The 19,359-nt window shown below is 44.6% G+C and overlaps 2 protein-coding genes across 2 annotated transcripts; both read left to right on the plus strand.

Moving 5' to 3' along the window:
* Positions 1–8,657: 8,657 nt before the first annotated feature.
* On the plus strand, positions 8,658–18,024 carry LOC108031102 (homeobox protein Hmx). Its single transcript, XM_017104313.3, has 3 exons — positions 8,658–9,850; positions 15,462–15,571; positions 17,180–18,024. Exons 1-3 carry the CDS (start codon positions 9,036–9,038, stop codon positions 18,022–18,024), a joined length of 1,770 nt encoding a protein of 589 aa, XP_016959802.1. The 5' UTR covers positions 8,658–9,035.
* A 27-nt stretch (positions 18,025–18,051) lies between these two features.
* LOC108031103 (uncharacterized) lies at positions 18,052–19,042 on the plus strand. Its single transcript, XM_017104314.3, has one exon. It carries the CDS (start codon positions 18,052–18,054, stop codon positions 18,367–18,369), a length of 318 nt encoding a protein of 105 aa, XP_016959803.1. The 3' UTR covers positions 18,370–19,042.
* The last annotated feature ends 317 nt before the right edge of the window (positions 19,043–19,359 follow it).

The raw sequence follows: 19,359 nt of genomic DNA on the forward strand, positions 1-19,359 counted from the left end.
TGGCAACGGGGTGAACGTCGTTCCAGGGGAAACTATGGTGCTATAGCATCCGGATCGGGCTCGTTTTAATGGCAGCCAAGTCAGAGGCGACTATTTGCATGTGGGGAAGGGGCAGCAGGAATCACTGCCTGTCAGAAACCATAAAGTGAGTAAATACCTTGTTTCAACTATTCACTTACCCTGGCTGCACTGAGATATATCCCAAAAAAGATGGTATAATAAATTGTTAAATAAAATATTAATAACAATATAATAGGAAAGTATTGGAAGAACAAATGTGGTCTGGCTACTAAGTTCGCTTAAGATAGATAGTTTGTAGATAGATTAAATGAAAGATACATAGATCAAATGAAATAAAGTCTAAATTGACTTCTTTTTGACTTCTTTTTACTTGGAATAAATATATAATACATTAATAATAATAAATATATAATACATAATATAGTTATTTTTTTATATAATAATTATAGCATATTAGATTTGGTTCCTCACATTATTGCATAAAAAACAAAATCGAAGAATGTCGAACTCCTTTTTTATCGAATTATCCCAACTTCTATGATGTTTATTTTCTATTATAAAACGTTTAATAACTTTTGTCAGTGTAAAATCGTTAGTAGCAATAGCCCGTATCCCTAACCTTCCGAGTGCGCGCACGTGACGCGAGGCTTTCAACCACTTTGATTTCCGCGTTGTTTGCCCTTAATTTTACGCCTGATTACAGGTCGTGTAATACAGTAACTGATTGATAAAAATCTCACGGGTCGCGACTGCTTTTAGGGCTCGCAATAATAACAATGAGCAGGCCGCATCGCATTTTCATATCCATTATCCATTATCCATAAGCATAAGCATATTCATTTGATTTCGTTTTCAAGATCCCCGAGTCCTCGAAGTGAACAGCATTTGTTGGGCCAACAGGCCGCACGCCCCTAATTGTGCACTTGGCCGGGGAGAGCGACTATATCTGGCCATATCCATCTGCAGCTAACTAAAGTTGAGCACATAATTGCAGGAATCTGGAAGATACAGACTGGCGCCAGGCGACTCAGGAACCTAGAGCCGAGAGTCCCAGCTCCTGACCATTTTAATTGCACTAATAATTCCTTTGTGTAAGTGCCTGCGATGCAAATGTGGTTGGCCAGGGGAGAGTGCCTAGGGAAAGTCCGGGAAGGCCGGGAAAATCGGGGCACGAAAAGTAAAGGCAAGGGAAGGGTGCAACGGTAGCAATCGCTTGTATCTTAAGCCGATCTAACGCCGTGATCCCAGGTATATAGTATATCAGCGCTACTGTTTTTCGTCTGGCTGCCCGTTGTGTTGGCAACAAATTGGATTACAATTAAATTGCATTTACATGCAGCGCACCCCGCCTTTGTTTGGCCCGGTCCCAATCAAAGCCCTGCCATATTTTGTATATTTTCTATATTTGATATGGAAACCTCGAGGCCTCCAGCTGCGTTTGGCTCGAGATTTGCCCGATAATTGGTGCTGGGCGGCCATCGGTGTTTTATATTTGTATAAACAGATGGGAAACAGTATCATTAAGGTCTCGGAGAGCTCAACAATAAGATTTCAATAAAAGGTCGATGTAAATATTTGGGAGTTTGAGAAAAGTGCATTTGGTTTGAAATGGAACGTGGTCGGGGTTGTATAGCATACTTTATAGATAATATTTCTTATGCAAATATGGGAAAATACTAATCCATTGGCAGAAAGTGATATACAGCATTAAAATTATCAAATAAATTTTATTTCTTACTTAAAGTAAATAAAGTATATTTTTTTTAGTTTAAATGTATCTTAATTGTAATATCTTTATCTCAGTTTAGCTAAACTATAATTTATAGTTAAAAAACATTTTGATTATGGCAATAAATTATTGTTGATTACTATATTATTATTATATTTTACTACTCTTTCTTTGTTATGTACGATTTCCAGACTTGATCTCTATGGTTAGACTTAGTTTAATTGGAGTCCTTAGGGGAAAGGGATTTGGTTTCGAAATGGAGTTCGAACTCAGGTGTTCCCCTGTCTATCAGGTGTATTATAATAAGCTCGTCAATGCTTTTGTCTAGTTTATGGGGACCCAGCTTTTTGGCTTCGGCATTGGCCACAGCCCGGCACAAATCCAGCCATAATGCATCATCATTAGCCAAGTCGGAGCACTCTTCGGGCACCGCCCTCGCCCCTTTGTGCCGTGATTGCGATGGCTTTTAACATTCGCCCGAAAATAATTGAATTGTTCTTCGTTATTTATTTTATTATTTTACTTGTCTCTTATTATTGTTCAGCTCACTCTGGCGCAGCCACATGCGCACAAAGCCACCGGCATCACTATCATCACAGGGGCAGCTCTGTGAGCCATTGTTTCTGACTCCCCTTCGTTGGGGCGAGGCGTCGGTGGTGCAGAGGGGATCAAGGGGGATGTGGACGAGGATGTGGACGGGCTCCGGACGGAGGACTTGGTCATGGAGGTAGCTCTAGATGGGTAGCACTTTTGCGCCATCAAAACGGCGCGTCATAAAATACGCGAATTGCATTTGCCATTTACGATGTGATTCCCGTTTTATCTTAGTACGTTTTTTTGTGTGCCCGCTGCCGTCTTGCTTTTGCTTTTCTTTGTTGTTGGGCTCCTTGGTTGAGGCTTTGCGAGGTACACAGAGCGAAATAAGTAGCCAAAATGATAAGCATTTTAAAGGGAAGTACAACATTTCTTTGTAAAATATTCTTACGCTATCGCTACTAGGTAGAAAACTTATTTTATGGGATAATACTTATGTTTTCATATGATATAATGTAGTAATCTGAAATTCCGACATCTTTTTATTTTTTTTAAATATATGCCGTCACTGCTGGATCCTAAATATCGTATGGATCCTAAATATCGTATGTAACTAAACAAAATCAGATAAGGAAGTATTTTGTATATGTTCATTACGATCTTTTTGTTTGAATAGTAAACAAAAGCGCATGACACAAATTTTTATGATGAATATTCTTATTTAAGGTCCATACCTTATTCCTCATAAAAACTAACAGAAAGAGCTACATTTAGTTAGTTAGAAAACAAAATAAATCCCTTTTTAAGGACTATGGGTCCAGGAACAGCTCTCTTTGGGATCATGATTTCAATGACCTCAAAAAGTACATTTTTCCTTCAATATCAAGATGAAGCCCTGAACATGCTCGCAGTGCACCAGGACTCCGTGCTGATTCCTTTGGGGATTTTGCGCACAAAGCAGTGCGAAATTGAATGTGGGATTTGGCAGAGAGATAGACGGGCGGCGTCCCCTGCGTCGGAGTGTATTTGCGTGGGGGCGGTAATTTTATTGCACTGCTTTTTATAATGTGGCGACAAATTGATATTTCGCTTTGACCAGGCACCGGGGTGGGGCTCTCCACTTCTCTGGACGGGGGCGTGCCTGCCTTTGAGGGCCAATTGAGCCGGGCGGGTAATGTAACCGCAGAGAAGGCAAGGACTTCTGTCTTAGCCAGGACCTGTGGAACTCACACACACTCTGGGCGGTCACCGCCCGTGGCTCGCAGGCCCGTCTTATAAAATAATTAAGTCCCAGCCTCTGGGATTGTCCCCTTTGTCCGTCGGCGGTTTGTCTGTTGTTCGAGTGGCTGTTGTGCGTGCGCATCCTAGCGAAATTAAGGACTTTAGCGCGATTTTCGCTATGTTTGCCGACGCCTTTGTTTGCCCGCCGTTGAATTTGAAACTTTTACTTTTCATTCGCCGCCATTCAGACGGCCTCGCATTATTCCTGCTTTTTTGCTGCGCTGAAATCAACTGTAAGTTAATCGCATTAATCCGCGATCGTCTTTCAAGTGGATCCTCGGCGATCCTTTTGCCGGCGAAATACTTGGGAGGGATCACAAAGGGCGCTGAGGGTTGCAGAGAAGGGTTCGCCATTCACTGCGATCTTTTAATGTCAGAATTTGATATTGTAGGGCTGCCAAGATGGCCGATTTATGCTAATTTTGAGGGATACGTGGCGTATGTGTGATTTTTTTTCAGAAAGAGAAGCAAATTTCGCAGTTATCTTTTTTATTTATTTTTTTTAGAATTCTTAATAGTTACAATTGCCGACGCCAAAGTATCGATTAGTTTTGCAGGACTTGTTTGTTTGCATTCCAAAGTTCCCTGTAATTCCCAATTACTTCCTTTGTTCTTTTATTGCCCCCTTGGGGCTCAGCAAATTAAACCAATAATTTAGCTGCCAGTTTTAGAACGCTGCGCTGCCCACACAGACGTATCGAATTCAATGACTCTCCTTCGGGCCACCGCTCCTTGGCCATTGAGTTTACTCGGGGATTGAGGATTGCCGGCGAAAAGGATTCAATTTGGCCAACAATCGAAGCTGGCTCGTTGTATCCTTCGCTGTGCCGTATCTTTCATCTATATTTGGGTTGTGCGGATGCCTACTGCAAAATTCCCCCACTGCCATTTCCCACTCCTTCGTCAGATTGCTGCTGCAAATTGGTAATTTTATACGGTTGGCGGTGCCTGCTGGTTGGCCCAGCTCGTTGGCGGTCCCTTGATTGCGAATCATACGGAATAATTGTTTAAAATTAAAACGTAAATGCTTTGCAGCCATTGTGGATCGCACTTGTCGGTTTTATGGGTAATTTGAACGCATTTTGCAGTTTGCACATCAGTTTAAGTTGAAAAGGATATTCCTCTAAATCATAATTAAATGAAAAAAATCAACATCACCTGATGTTACGATTTAACACCATTTAATCAATTTTACACATGCATATTAATAACATACACCAAATTAAATGCTTTTAAAATGAGTCTTTTTGTTTTTTGAGTTATTCGATATTGTTATGGGCAATTTCAAATATTTTATACAACAAAACACATTCGATTACATTTTTAGCATTTCGCTTACATTTCATTTGAATTTTATGCAATCTTCTTGAATTTATGCGTTCGAGCTCGCACTCAATCAGCCGGGCCAAAAAGATACATTTATTTGTAAGGAAGAGGGGACGGGGACTTAGGTAACGTACGTAAGAAACGCACAAGGAAATCGAAACGCAAACTGTTGAACTGTTGAAATCATAAAATATTACCGTTCGCAATAAAATTTATTTAAATCAAAGTCTAAAGCGTTATTTACGAGCACTGTGGGGTTGGTTGGGCCCCGGTTTTCAATGGGTTTCGCTCCGCGAGAGGGTGTGCGAGGGTGGATCAATGGGTTTCGGCGGGGGGCTTGCGTGTGGTCCTTTATACTTTCAGACCCGCCATTGTTTGCATTCTGAAAGAAGACAAAAGCCAAGCCCCCAAAAGCGAAGGAAAAGCGCGTCACACAAATTTGGCTGACTAATAGCCCGCAAATAGCCGAAAGGATGATAATGATGTGATGGGTGGTCAGCATAGCACACAGCACATAGCGCATCGCATAGCATAGCATAGCACACCATTCGAAGGACCGGCGGAGGGGACTACAACTCCATTTGCTTTTAACCATTCCATTCCGTGTTCTCCACGTTTATTGTTTTGCCATGCTTTCTGCCTATTATACAAAATGCTACAACGGACAAGGGACGGACAAACGGACGGACGGACGGACGGACAAAAGCCTTCTCCATTTGCCTAATGTGTCTGTGTGAGTTGGAAAATCGAAATTCGGAAAATTCCGAAATTGAAATGGAGTGTGTCTCGGGAATTTAGCTGGAATAATGTTAGTTTTTGTTCGACTACCTTCAATTGCCAAATTAATTGCAGTTAAGTCGAGCAAGCTAAGCCCAGCTTCTCTATGTATACACCTCTCTCTTTCGCAGCCCCTACTTCCCTCTCTTTCTCCTGCGTGCTGGTGTGTGTGTGCAACCTAAAGTGGAGTCAATGAAAATTGCAACTCCCACTTTGCTCGTACGTCAATTAGACTTCCTTCTCAGCCACTCTTTCCGCTTTCCCTGCTTTCTCCTTTCACTCACACACACACTGCCGGCGGCTCTTGGCTTTCTCCCGCTCCCTCTCTTTCCCCCGCCCTCGTCTACCCGTCTCTTTCCATTGCAGCTTTAGCTCTTTTATTGCAGTGCAATTTGTTGTAGAAATCGTTTTGTCCGACAGTTGAACAGTTTGTTATTTCTTTTAAATGTTCCCAAGCAAAAGAGCTTTTCCGAATTTTTGTGGCTTGCCTGGGTCAGGCATTGAGATTAATGGGATTTCCTGTCCTATAGCCTTCCTTACACTATACATTCGAAAAAACACTTAAGAACTGAAGATGATTTATCTTCTAAGACATAGTTTGGATGCTTTTTATTGTAATCTTTTATAGAAATCTTTCAGGCTATTTTTATTAAGGAAACTTATTTTAAAATCTTCCATCGTATGTCTTAAAAAATATATATTCCCAGTTAACCCCTTTGCTTGTCATTTCCCATTTGGCGAAATGAATGCAATCAAAGCCGAGTTGAAATTTCCTCGAGAACAGAGCGAGGTGGAGGCGCTGAGTAAACGCAATTTCCATTTGTGAATTGAGATTGAAACGGAAATGGGGCAGCGCCTAAGTGTCACTATTTTTGAAACCTCCCCAATGCCCCGCCCCCCTCCATTGTTCCCCGAATAAGTTCCAACCCCCAAGGCTTTCCTTTTTTCCATACCCCCAATCCCACTCTAAAGTCTTACACGAAAACGAATCAAGAACAAGCAATGCACAGAGGGAAATTGTGGAAAAATGTGTTACGAACGCAGGTGATGGCTCCGCCAGCACACGTTCTACACATAGCTACAGTTCCGAGGGGAAAACGGGCGGCGGTGGGTGGAAAATAGGGGGTGGTAGGGGGCCGCCCTCAGCACTTGGAGACGCACTTTGGCAAAAGCAATCTTCTAAACAGGATAAATGTAATTGCGCATGAATTTCTACGCATATTTCGGCGTCGCTGTCTGAGCTGCAAATGTTTGTTACCCATTTGTTTGCTGCTGCTGCTTTTTGCTGCTCCCATATTTGCCGCCGCTGAAAAGCGTTCTCCGACCGCCGTTCTCCGGCGTTCGAGGAGCGGCCACCCCATTGGCCCTCCGCTGGCCACGCCTCCCGAAAAGAGAGTGCTCCTGCTCTCTTCTCGGCCGGTCTCGCCGTCCCTCTCTCGACGGGTAATTGACTCGCATAATGTTTGTTTTGTTTCGGTCAAATCGTTTGCAACACTCTTTGAATGCCTCGTGGTTGTCTCATAAAAAGCGAAAGCATTTAAAAATTCAATTTGCCCTCTCTCTCTCTCTCGCGCCCTCTCTCGCTCACTCTCTCGCGCTCTTAGTCTGCAAAAGTTTGCAGAGCGGAGCCAGAGCTCCTTGCAAAAATGGCCGCCTTTACGGTGCTTAGGGGAGGGTTTCTCTTTGGGGAGCGGAACGCCAGGGAACGGAACATGCTATAAGGCAGTGGGACACAAAGATTCTAACGAATTTGAGATACAAATGCATTTGCTGTGTGAAAGATGTTGGGTGGTATAGTTATGTCCTTTGGAAAATGCATAATTAATTTATTAATGTTTAAACCTCTTTATAAATACAAATAATAATAAAATATTAATAAATATAAAGAAGTTTTAAGACTTCTGAAATCCATTCAAACAGTCCATAAGTATGCAACAAAAATAATATTCTTTAAAAATGTAATTTTTATAATTATTTTCTTGTAGCATTACACTAATACATTTCAAAAAGGGTAGATACAAATGTGAATTATACATTTTTCCTTTATGTTCTTTGCACTTATGGTATTTTTCATAGATTTTGTTTATAGATCTCTTTTCAAAAATATTTCAGTATATTTCAGTATATTTCGGTATATTTGTTCCATTTAAAAACCTCTTTGCACCCTTACCCTCTCATTCAACATTTTTATATTGCTTTTTTTAGAAAAATCTTTTTAGCATACATCCGTTAAAGTAGTATTTTAAAAACCAATTAACCTTCTCACCCAACCCTTATAAATAGATTCTCAAGCGCCCAATCTGTTAACCGCAAAGTTGCAATCAACTGGTACATTTTCGCCAACACTTTTCTGGTCGAAAAAGTTTGCATCTGGCTGGCTGGGAAATTTCAATGGCGCCACAGAGCAACACTTGACCCCTGTTAGGTGGCAATTGATTGATTTTATATTGGCATTTCAATAGACACCAGCCGAGCGAAGCGATTCGACTCGATTTTGCGAGTCGAGCCGAGTGCGCCCCCACTTTAGATGGCGTTCCAAATGCCAAGTGTTTCTTCCACAGGGGGTGGAACAGCCCCCTTGTCGCCCTCCTTCGCCCAACCAGACCGCAGAAAGGAAAACTAAAAAAAAAAGAGGAAAATCCGAAAAGTGTCTGTCGATGCGGTTGCAGTGCAATTGTCGAAATAAACGAAAAGAAATTCCGAACTGCAAATGGAATGGAAAAGAGCGGCCAGAAAGGGAGGCCTCCAGGTGGGCCGAACAGAGAGAGGGCTAACCCCGCAGAAAGAGACAGCGTGCGAGAGGCGAGAGAGAGACACACCCTCCCAGGAGGGGTAGAAAGTGAGCCAGTGAGCCAGTGTGCGTGCGTGTGTGTGCGAGTGTGGAAAACCATTTAGCGCAAAGACCAAAAGAATTTGCAGGGCTGCCAGCCAACCACCTCGGTCTCAGTTTCAGTTTCAGTACCACGCTCTCCGGACACGAGACCGGGGGTTAAAAATCCAGAGACTGAAACAATAAAAACACTAAACGATCGCTTTTCTATACAAACACACACGGGTACACACAGACACACACAGAGGGAAAGGACGAAGGACTCGGAACACAGGACTCAGGACTTGTGCGTCTGTTAACAGCCGCATTTGAATTTAAATGCGAAACGTTGATCAAACGGTGCAGACGTGTTTCTCCCAACGGTAGCGCTCGGCGTTTTCCCCTAACGAGTTTTTCGTGCCACGAGTAAAGTGAGGAAACTTTCAGATTTCCAACTAAAATATATGAAACGGACAAGTGAAAACCGAAGAACAAAAGTGCTAAGCCAACTGAACTATAAGTAAATTAAATAAAATAAATAGCAAGTAATCGCAAGCCATGTCTTCCTCCGAGGCCGAAGTTGACATCAGTGTGGTCTCCAGTCCGGAGCCGAGTCCTCTGGGCGCCGCCGCCCGCGACAGTCCGCTGTTGGCCCGCTCGCCGGCCCGCTCCGCCGACGGCAGCTCGCCGCCCGCCACGCCCACCCATCGCTCCAATACGCCCAACACGGCCGCCGGCACGCCCACCACATCCGCTTCCGGTGGCAATGGCAATCACTTCCATCACAGCCCCAGCGGCGGAGCCGTTCCGCCGGCGGTGTTGCACCACCATCTGCAGCACCACCTGAGCACCCTGGGCGGTCATCCGGTGGCCCTGCACCATGCGCTCCACACCTTTGGCCACCACCTGCATCCCGCCCACGGGGCCACACATCCCGCCCTGCTGCAGCACGCCCTCACGCCCACCAGCCAGCAGCAACAGCAGCAGCAGCAACAGTTGCAGGTGCAGCAGCAACACCTCGAGCGGCTCAGTCCGCCGTTGAAGAGTCCGGAGCGGAATGGCGGCGAGGAGCTGGGGCAGCAGGCGCTCAGCCTAAACAACAACAACAGCAAGGCCCCCAACCACAACAACACTTGCTCCTCGGCGGCCGCGGCGGCGGCCAACCTGAGCAACAACAGCAACGACAGCAACGGGAGCAGCGGGGGCGGCAAGAGCACCACAGGATCCAACGGATTCACCAGCTTCTCCATCTCCAGCATTCTCAGTCGCAGCGAGCCGGCCAAGAAGAACGGCGCCGCCGGCCTGATAACCCCGATTCCGCAGTTGCCGCAACCAGGAGCCGGCGGACCACAGGATGCAGCCATGCTGTCCAGGTGAGCTAATGCGTTCCATTTCTACAGGGGGATTAGTATAAAGGGGAACCTGATCAAGACTGGAAGGAAGCATTTTAAACTATCATAAAAATCTGAAAAGTTTTCTTGGAAAAAAACACCAGATAACGTCTATATAGTGTAATTTAAGGAATATTAAATATAATTTATAATATTTAAACATTTTCCCGCCTTGATTTTCATTTCATTGGTGAAATCTTCTTTGTTCTTCTTCTTTTATTCACTGTGATTTCTTATAATTCCCAACTTGTTTTGTCATATCAAATTCGAGTTTTTATAAACATTAATCAATTCTTTTAAATATATAATATGGGTAAATGTAATTTAAAGGTGCGCCAAAGAAACAAATTTCAAGTGCATTTTTGTTCAGAAAACTGATCTTCTTAGGGAGTTTTATTACATAGGTTTTAGAAAGATATTTCCATTACCCAAAAACTATATATTAACGTTTCCAAAATGTTTGAAGATAAATTTTTTTAAACTGAGTCTTTATATATCTTCTGAGTTTTATATGAAAATTTTTACAAAATTGTAGTGCATACCATTTCAAGAAAAGAGTGATGGATTTCGTGAACACAGTATCCTTCTGCACCCATTTGTGGCTCAGTGTAGTCGACCCAGATGAAACCAAAAAGTCAAGCCTTCCCTCAATGAGCCCAAAGAGGCTGCCATCCCAATTCCACTTGTTCGCCCTCGGGTTGGGCCAATTTTATATAATCGTCCTAGGGGAAGACAAAGGAAGGTGACACAAATCCCTTCGCAGGAAGTGCACAAAAAGAAGAGCGGGACGGCCAAGGTAGCCGGGCGGAGATGGTCGATAAGACCGAAAATTGTTGGGCAAGCGTTACACGAGACATTAAGTGGGTGAGGATGCAAATGGCCAAAGTACCCGTCCATTGTCCCTAGAAGGTCCTAACGATTCCAGACAGATAAAACCAAATCCAATGGCCCAGTGTTCAGTTGCACTGGGCGCTGGGTGACCTCGAATTTATGCAGAAAAATGGTGGGGGTTAAGGCTTTTTTGCCCGGCAATTTGGTCAGCCTATCGAGTTACATAACATTTGCCAGATGAAATTCAATGCACCGTTTCGGCTCTGAATGTAGCCGACTGACTGACTGACTGATTGACGGACTGACAATGCTCCAGTATCGTATCGAGTATGCAAAACGTGAGTGCTCGATGAATGAACCCTCAGACCCTCCAAACTGACCCACAAAAAAGAAGGTTCTTACAGCTGTTTGTCCTGCGAATGCAAGCTATTGATACAAAATATGCACTGTGAAAAGCATCTAGATAGGAATCATAGTTGCGATTTATTAAAGTTATAAACATATTTCTATATAAATTGTCCATAGTAAAATATTATTTTGAAAATATACTCAATGCTTATGAATATTATTATACACCTTCCATGCATTTAGTTTTTTCTTCAAGTGCATATATACTTTTTCATATCACCCACCTTGGCATATTAACCCCACTTAGCCGGCTTTCGAAATGCTGCATTTCGTATGCGAGCGATCGAATTTCCAGCCGACTCGATTAACGCATGTGTTGAATTAAAAAACAACGAAGAGAATTTATAAGTTGCACTTTTATTTTATGAGAGGGGCCCGGGCCTCCCCCAGTCTAAAGTCCCCTGTGTTCTTTTTTAATAATGATCATTTTCATTTCATTTACGCGTGCCGCGCCGCTGATCGCCTCGATAAGGGAAGTCAGTCAGGTTGGTCGAGGGTCGCTACTGTCCCTCCTGCACCCCATGCCATCCGCTCGACTTTGGCGTGGTTACCCCAATTAAGGACCTGGTCCTCCGAGAAGTGTCGCCTCCTGCGGCTTGGCGCTCGCCCAGCTGACGTGTGGCTGCCTATGTGACTGGCTTATCGCTGATCATCAGCCGGAATGATTAATGCCACGGGGCATACAAATATTGCTGAGTGATCGTTTAAAAGTCTGAGCACACTTTCTCCCCCAGACTGCGCTTATTTTGACAGTTGCGCTTACGTTTTTAATTAGTCCTTGGGCCTGGGCTTTCTCCTCAGTCTGTACTTAATTACGATTCACTTTCGGCAGGAGGAGGGGGTCTTTGAAAAGTTCCAGAGAGCTGGAAAAAAAAACCATTCAAGAGGTGTAACCCGATATGCTTGTGAGTGGACTGGAAACAATGGCTCGACGGAACGGAAAGGGTGCTCCTGCATTGTCCTTTTCTCCCTGGATGACGCAAAAAGCAGACGATGACATTATAATTACACACACACACAAGGTATATATATAGATGGCCAGGAGTAATTACAATCCAATTGCAATCGCAATTGAGGCCGAACCAATCCCATCACATATCTCTCCATCTGTATCTGATTCTCGGCGTCGGGGGATTAGCGTTTAGTGGTGAAATGCTTTTGATTCCTTATCGTGATGGTGTGCGGTGGGAATTTCTATGGTCGCAATTTAATCAAAACATATTCGGATGCATCCAATCTGGATCTGAGGCTTGACTTTCCCTGTGTTCTCTGCTCACTGGTCACGTGTCATTTGGCGGGGCTTCCCATGGTGGTAAATCGCCAGAAAAGACAAAGAATAGTGAAAACCCAATATCATGCTCTTTACAAATGTCACCATTTTCGGTTATTCTTGGCTTAGCCGTCTCCGAACTGTGGGATATGGCCTAAGCCGCTCCCCAGGCACTGGAATATTGCTAATAATCCCGTTTAATGACAAAAGCAAAGTTCGCTGCCCACTCGAGTGTTCAATATTTTGCCTACTTTGCGGCCAGGTCGAGAGCCCCTCAGGAACCCCTCGAAAACCCGCACCGCTAAATGTCAACAATGTAAAGCAAATACCCGGGTTCGGGAGGGGTTCTTTGGGTTCCCTGGCAGGGGGAGGGTCCCGCACGGGATGGACCAATTAGAGTGTGCAAATCTCTCATGCATGAGCGATTCCTAAGCGGTTTTGGAGATCACTCCGACTCCCATTCAAATGTATTTATTTAAATCAATTCCGGTAATGCGACATTTACTCGTACGAAAAGTGCGGGCAATGCCATTTGAATTGGTTGATTCCAGTAGTCATTGCCGCAATTTGCTTAACTTAACCCCTGCCATTCATTCAGACACATTACTTTGAACTCTGCTTAGATCTCGGGACAAAGAAGGAGCCCACCGATAGCCCGGGGACTTCAAAGCGCAGAGACAGGCCCCCAGAAACCCCGACCCAACCAGAAACCCATGTTCAACGCCATGTTAAACAACTCAATTGCATAGCCCACTTTTATGCCTCGGACAAAGGGATCCCAAGACGAGGAATTATGATGGGTGAGCCGGCAGAAGGAGCCCAAAGCGCGAACCGCAAACAATTCATTAAAAGCTGAATACCGAATGCATCAACCACCGCCCATTTGACAGCCGGGGGTGACTGGGGGTTCTGCGAGGTCTACGAGGGTCCAAAATGGGGCAGGGCAGGGCAGGGCGGGGCGGGCGCACCCACTTTTAAAACATGGCCGTCCGCTTCCGCCGCAGAATGACACCAATGGAAATGGTCGTGGAAATGGATACCCAGCTGTCCGCGGTTCGCCGGGGGCATCTTTATTTTGTATTTATTTCATTATCCGCGTCGAGCTCTTGATTTGCGTAATTAGTCGAGCAAATAGCTACAAGCTTTTGTTTTGATTTTTCCTGCCGACCAACATGGCTCCGAATTAGCCCTGTAATTGAGGTAATTTCTTTTGTCCTTTTTGCGTCTTGCCTGGGGTCCTTCGGTGATGATGGGTGCACTGGGGGGAAAAAAATATATTTATATAATATTAGGGATCAAAAATTACTGTCGAATTTATAACTAATGTTTATCTTATTAAAGAAAAATATTATAATAATTTTCATAATATATTTAAACAGATTTTAAAATACTTTTGGGTTTATAAAGAATTTTTTTTTTAATAAAAGGCTTTCAGAAGGAAAAGTTTTTTAAGGACTCTATACATTTTTAAAGATTTTTAATGCAGTGGGTATCACCCTTAAGAAATATATTCACAAAAATGTGGACTCTCCTTGACTGACAAATAATATCGATAAAAAACATTTACTTTACCTCTTGATTTTTCTTTTCGTGCTGGTAACTTGAGAGGAGTTCCTCCCATTTTCGTCTTTTTGCGGCTGTTTGGGGCTTGAATCCGGCTTCTGGCCCGGCTGCCTCGAAACTAGCCGAAAGCCAAAGCGGCTTTCTCTCAATTGCCGCTGTAAACATGAAGCCCATTAGAAGTGATTTGAGCTGGCAACTTGGGGAAGCCCCTGAAGAGTCCTCCTCATAATTTGCCGGGCCCGGCTGAAAGTAAACTTAATTGAAAATCATTACTGCTGGCGGGTGGGAATCGGCTGCAAAACAGAGAGAGAGTGGCTCTCACCCACCTGGCTATTGATTTCCACACCTGATGCACCCTTGGCCGCAGCGAAAGAGGTCAACTAAATGTTAATGTCACACACACCCACCCGTCCGTGTTGCACTCTCTGCCTGAGGCGGTTGGGTTGCAGTGGCACCCTCGAAAAGAAATCACAGTCTGCCCACGGGTCACCTGCCCAAAGGGTCAAAGTTTGCGGGGAAAGCTTAGTCCAACCGCCCGGTAAAAGCGAAATGCGAAGGCAAAACGAGCCCAAGGGGTGGTGGGCATGCCGTATAACACACCATATGCCGTTTAGTGCAAACTGGCATTTTAGAACGGTGAGAACGGCGCATTTCGTGGGGCTTACGTTTAACACCAAAGTTCAGTGGGTGCGTGGGAAGCTTAAAAGAGGGTGAATGAAAACCCAGTTAATCAATCACATCCGAGAGACAAAAGCAACTCTGGCCAATTACATTCGGCCTGTTTTGACAGTCCGAGCAAAAAACACAGAAATCCGGGGAGAACTCACCCCAAGTAAGTATCCTCGATGCGAATATAGAACACATTACAACGAGAAGTGTTTCGTCTTGCCAGCATAAATAAATAAAGTGTATTTATAAAGATGCTTTTAAGCCAGTAAGTTAACAAGGTTACACACACATATACACGGATAGAAAAATACTGCCGTATATAGGGCTATCCACTCAAAGCACAGATTCCAAATTCACATAAATAACTATGAAGAGTATATTTTCAGTTAATATTCAGATGTGTAAACTGATTTCCAAGGGTGTAATGTTATATAATATTTAATATCTAAAGTAAGAATATAATTTTTATAATACGATTCGGTAAATGTAGTTCAGTAGAGAAATTTTCTTAGCTCCCGAGTATTTTTCCTGTGCATCCCTATATATGTATCCTCGGCAGGCAGGGTTGAGTGGGCCAAATTCTTAACAGCTGTTGTCAGTTATGGGGTTGTTAAGGGTCGCCAGCCTCCTTGATTTCCCCTCCCTGCCCCCGGCGAACTTTGATGCTTCAACTTTCTTAGGCTGAACAACTTTTGGCCGACGGCAAAATGGTAAATGCCTAATGGCCTCTTAAATTCGGCCCGCATTTCGCAGTCTTGCTATGGGGGCCTTTTCACGTCTTGATTTTCTGGCAATCATCAGAATGCATAATTGATGGCGTTATTAACCAATATTTTCCGCTTCTCCTTGCAGACTGGGCTTCATCTCGCAGTGGGGAGCGTTGGCCGGTCGCTATGCCGCCCTGTGTCCGCCCGGATGGCCCTGGGCCCCCCAGCGCCTGCCCTTCCACAGTCCCACCCATGGTAAGTTGATTAAAAGCAGCCAACGGAGTTGCCGACTTTCCCCAGCTTTCCCCGCCTTTCCCTGAAATTAAGACGTTCGAATTCGAACGCAACCAAACCGAACTCAAATGAACTGAACTGTACTGAGCACATGCCACAGCGGCTTAGCACCCGATGCATCCGCCTTTTTTTTGCGCAAGGAATGTGATGGGTCAGCCATTCCTCAAAGTGCACTGCAAGAAAAGTTCTGTATAGCTTAGAGACTCTTTGGCTTAAACAAATAATACAATTTATTATTTATACATGCATACGGCAACATATTTAGTAGTCATTTTAAATCATTCTTTCCGGAATCCTTAGAGTTTTTTTGTAAACACGTGGCTCATCTTACTACAATATCCTTAAAGCAGTGTCTATGCGATCCAAATTGAAATATTAATAGTTAAATTTCGGCTTTTAATTGTCAACAATCATAGGATTTTAAAAGCCTGAATACAAAAAAACTGATCTCTAGGGCTTGAAAAAATATTGATAAACCATCTAAAACCAACATAACTCTTTCGTTCTATATTATTTCTGGTAATTTTTTGAATATTTTTTGGATGCCAAGAATGTCCTCGAGTATAAAGCGTTTCTTGTGAGTGCTCTGGAATGCCGGTGCATTCTACTCAGAGTTAGCGGCTAATGCCTCAAAGAATTTCGCCCCAGAAGCGGACTAGGCAAATGTCTTAAGCTCGCCCACACACACCGGTGAAATGGAAGCCAAGTGAGACGACTGCTTTAATCGTCATTTGCAATTAATTGCAATTTGTAATCGAGTATCGAGTTACGGACAAAGCGTTTGACATGTTTCGCAGTTGAGTGTAGAGTGCAACTGCAACTGCAACTGCAATGGCAAGTGCAACTGCAACATCAGGGAGTGCAATTTAAGCTCGTTTAATTGGCCCCTTCGGCATTAAGAGTGGCTGCAATTGCATTTGTTCATGTAAATTGGCCTTAAGTTCTTCACCTTTGCCGCTGCTGCCACTCCACTTGTCGACTATCCACTAGCCTCACGGCTAGTTGAAAGTTCTCTGTGCTATTAAGAGATTTACATTTTTTTCTGCTGCCCGAAATCCATTCAAGGCAAATTACGGCAATTTAAACTTTTCAAATGAGATCAAAACTAAAAGCTTCGATAAAAAGAAAATCGGCCAAGCTGACTGACAGCCATTTTAAATGGTAATTTAATGCGCAGACAGAGCAGGGATTGCTATGCTATATTATACTGGGATGGGTATGGGTATGGCTTGGGCTTATACCTATATATATATGGATATATACGTAGATACACTCTCGGCGTCTGCGCTCTGGGAGCCCGCACAGCAATCACAGAATGACACAAAAAATAAAAAAAATGGAAAAGCTGGGGCGACAAGTGTGAGGTTAAGTGTTGCAGCTTAAATCTCTGCACACAGATACACAGATACAGTATCTTGGAGCAGCAACCCTTCGGAGGAACCACCCCAAAAGCCACCCCAGGCCAACCCAACCACCCACTGAGACTGACAAATCAACTAATACAATTTAAGCTCTCCGCTCGCCAGGCTCTCTCTTTCTAACGCTCTCTCTCTCCCTCTCTCTTTGCAGACAGCTCCTCCACGAACACCACTGAGAATCCCCCCTCGCCCACTTCCATGAGCCCGAACAACAACAACAACAGCAACACCACTGCCAGCTCGAACCAGGCCAGCAAATCGCCCTCGCACCACCCACTCCACCCCCTGTACCACCCCCACAATCCGCAACAGCAGCAGCCGCAGCAACAGCATCCGCAGCAACAGCATCCACAGCAGCAGCAGCAACAGCATCCACAGCCCCAGCATCCCCACCAGCCCACCACGCCCACCAGCAGCAGCAGCAGCGGCGGCGGAGGCGGCGGCAGCAGCCTGGCCCACCATCCGCATACGCATCTGGCCGGCTCACATGGCGGATACCTGCTGCCGGGCAGCTCCAACGAGTCCGACGACGAGGGCGAGGAGATCATCGAGGAGGACGACGGCACGGATGGACCCTCCGACAGCTCCTCCCCCCACGGCGATGGCAACTCGAAGAGGAAGAAGAAAACCAGGACAGTGTTCTCCCGGGCCCAGGTCTTCCAGCTGGAGTCCACCTTTGACCTCAAGCGGTATCTCAGCTCCTCGGAGCGAGCGGGTCTGGCAGCCTCCCTGCGTCTCACCGAAACGCAGGTGAAGATCTGGTTCCAGAACCGCCGCAATAAGTGGAAGCGCCAGCTGGCCGCCGAACTGGAGGCGGCCAACATGGCCAACATGGCGCATGCGGCCCAGAGACTGGTGCGGGTGCCGGTGCTCTACCACGATGGCACAACGGCCGGATTTGTGCCCCCACCACCGCCGCACCACCACCCCATGCAGTACTATGCGGCGGCACGGAACACCAGCCCGCCGCGACCACCGCTCTCCTCGCTGGTATAGGGAGTGGGGGGGTGCCTGGCGGCGCCCATGTCGCTGCTGAAGCCGCCCAATCCCATGGCCGCCCATCCGCCGCAGCCGCCCCTGCCGCGCTACCCCTTCCTGGGCTGCGAGTCCCTGGCGGAGGCGGAGGCGGACATAGACTCCGATTCGGAGCAGGAGCGCCCACAACTGGACGACGAGGATGCCGCCATCGATGTGGAGGCGGATGAGGAGCAGGAATCCCAGGAATCGCCAGGAATCCCGTCGAAGGGCGGCCTTTGCCTGGACAGCAAGGAGCATCCCGGCCAGCACAAGGAGGCAGTTGCTCCTGCCGCGGACAAGTCCGCCAACCAAAAGGCCTACTGAGCCCAAATCCAACCAAGTGGGAGGCACGGAGAAGGGAAGACCTCTAGGGACAAAATATTTTAAAGCTCTAGAAATTTTCGAAGAGGAATCTTTAGTATTTAAGAATTTAAGAGAATGATATTTCAATGGTTCCATATCAAGATGGTCTTTCCCCACGCCGTGCCAAACCACATCAATTGGTTTCAAAGTTTTTAAGATAGTTCGTTCCTAAAAATCCCCTGTACATAGCAGACAACTCAAGCTCCTTGTACATTTAAATGTCTCTTGCTCAATAAGTTTAGGCTTTAACGAATCCCCACACCATGTACATATACTCGGATCGCAAGTGGATAGTGTGGGGCGCTTGGTTTCTAGTATCGTTTTTGTTTTAGCTTTTGAATCTTTGAATTGCTGGTCAAGTTTAGGTTAAGTTCGATATGCTACGCCGGGATCCCTCGGGGCCAGGGCAATCAGTGTTAGTATAGTGCTATGCGTAAGATGTGTGTCAAGCAATTACCAAATAATTAGTTAAATTATTTATACTTTAATCGAATGTTAACATAATCCAAACTTCAACCGAAACCAAACCAAACTCATAAACGTACACACACATTGACAGACATGAAATGCTTATAAATATACAAAATAACAAATTATATATATAAAGATATTAATAAATTATATAAACATACAGAAAACCCAAAAACAAATGGGTGTTTTATTTAATACTTTAAACTTTTTAACGAGTGGCTGTTAAATATTTCTTATTGATCAAAGGTGGGGTTAGTTTAATGTTCAGTAACTGAAACGAAGAGGTCCGTTATTAATATGCCTGTATATATCAATAGATATTTGATAGAATATCTTTTAGATATTGATAAGAATATCTTTTAGCTATTCGATAAAAGTATCTTTTAGATATTTGATAGAATATCTTTTAGATATTTGATAGAATATCTTTTAGATATTTGATATAATATCTTTTAGAGATTTGATAGAATATCTTTTAAA

Source organism: Drosophila biarmipes, chromosome 3R (genome assembly GCF_025231255.1).
Source record: "Drosophila biarmipes strain raj3 chromosome 3R, RU_DBia_V1.1, whole genome shotgun sequence".
In the NCBI taxonomy this organism is placed as follows: domain Eukaryota; kingdom Metazoa; phylum Arthropoda; class Insecta; order Diptera; family Drosophilidae; genus Drosophila; species Drosophila biarmipes.

Bases quoted from the DNA above. Each gene is read 5' to 3' on its own strand.
- LOC108031102 (XM_017104313.3), top strand. From the start codon at position 9,036: ATGTCTTCCTCCGAGGCCGAAGTTGACATCAGTGTGGTCTCCAGTCCG. The intron at 9,851-15,461 runs GTGAGCTAATGC...TTCTCCTTGCAG, and splicing joins GATGCAGCCATGCTGTCCAG to ACTGGGCTTCATCTCGCAGT. The intron at 15,572-17,179 runs GTAAGTTGATTA...CTCTCTTTGCAG, and splicing joins CTTCCACAGTCCCACCCATG to ACAGCTCCTCCACGAACACC.
- LOC108031103 (XM_017104314.3), top strand. From the start codon at position 18,052: ATGTCGCTGCTGAAGCCGCCCAATCCCATGGCCGCCCATCCGCCGCAG.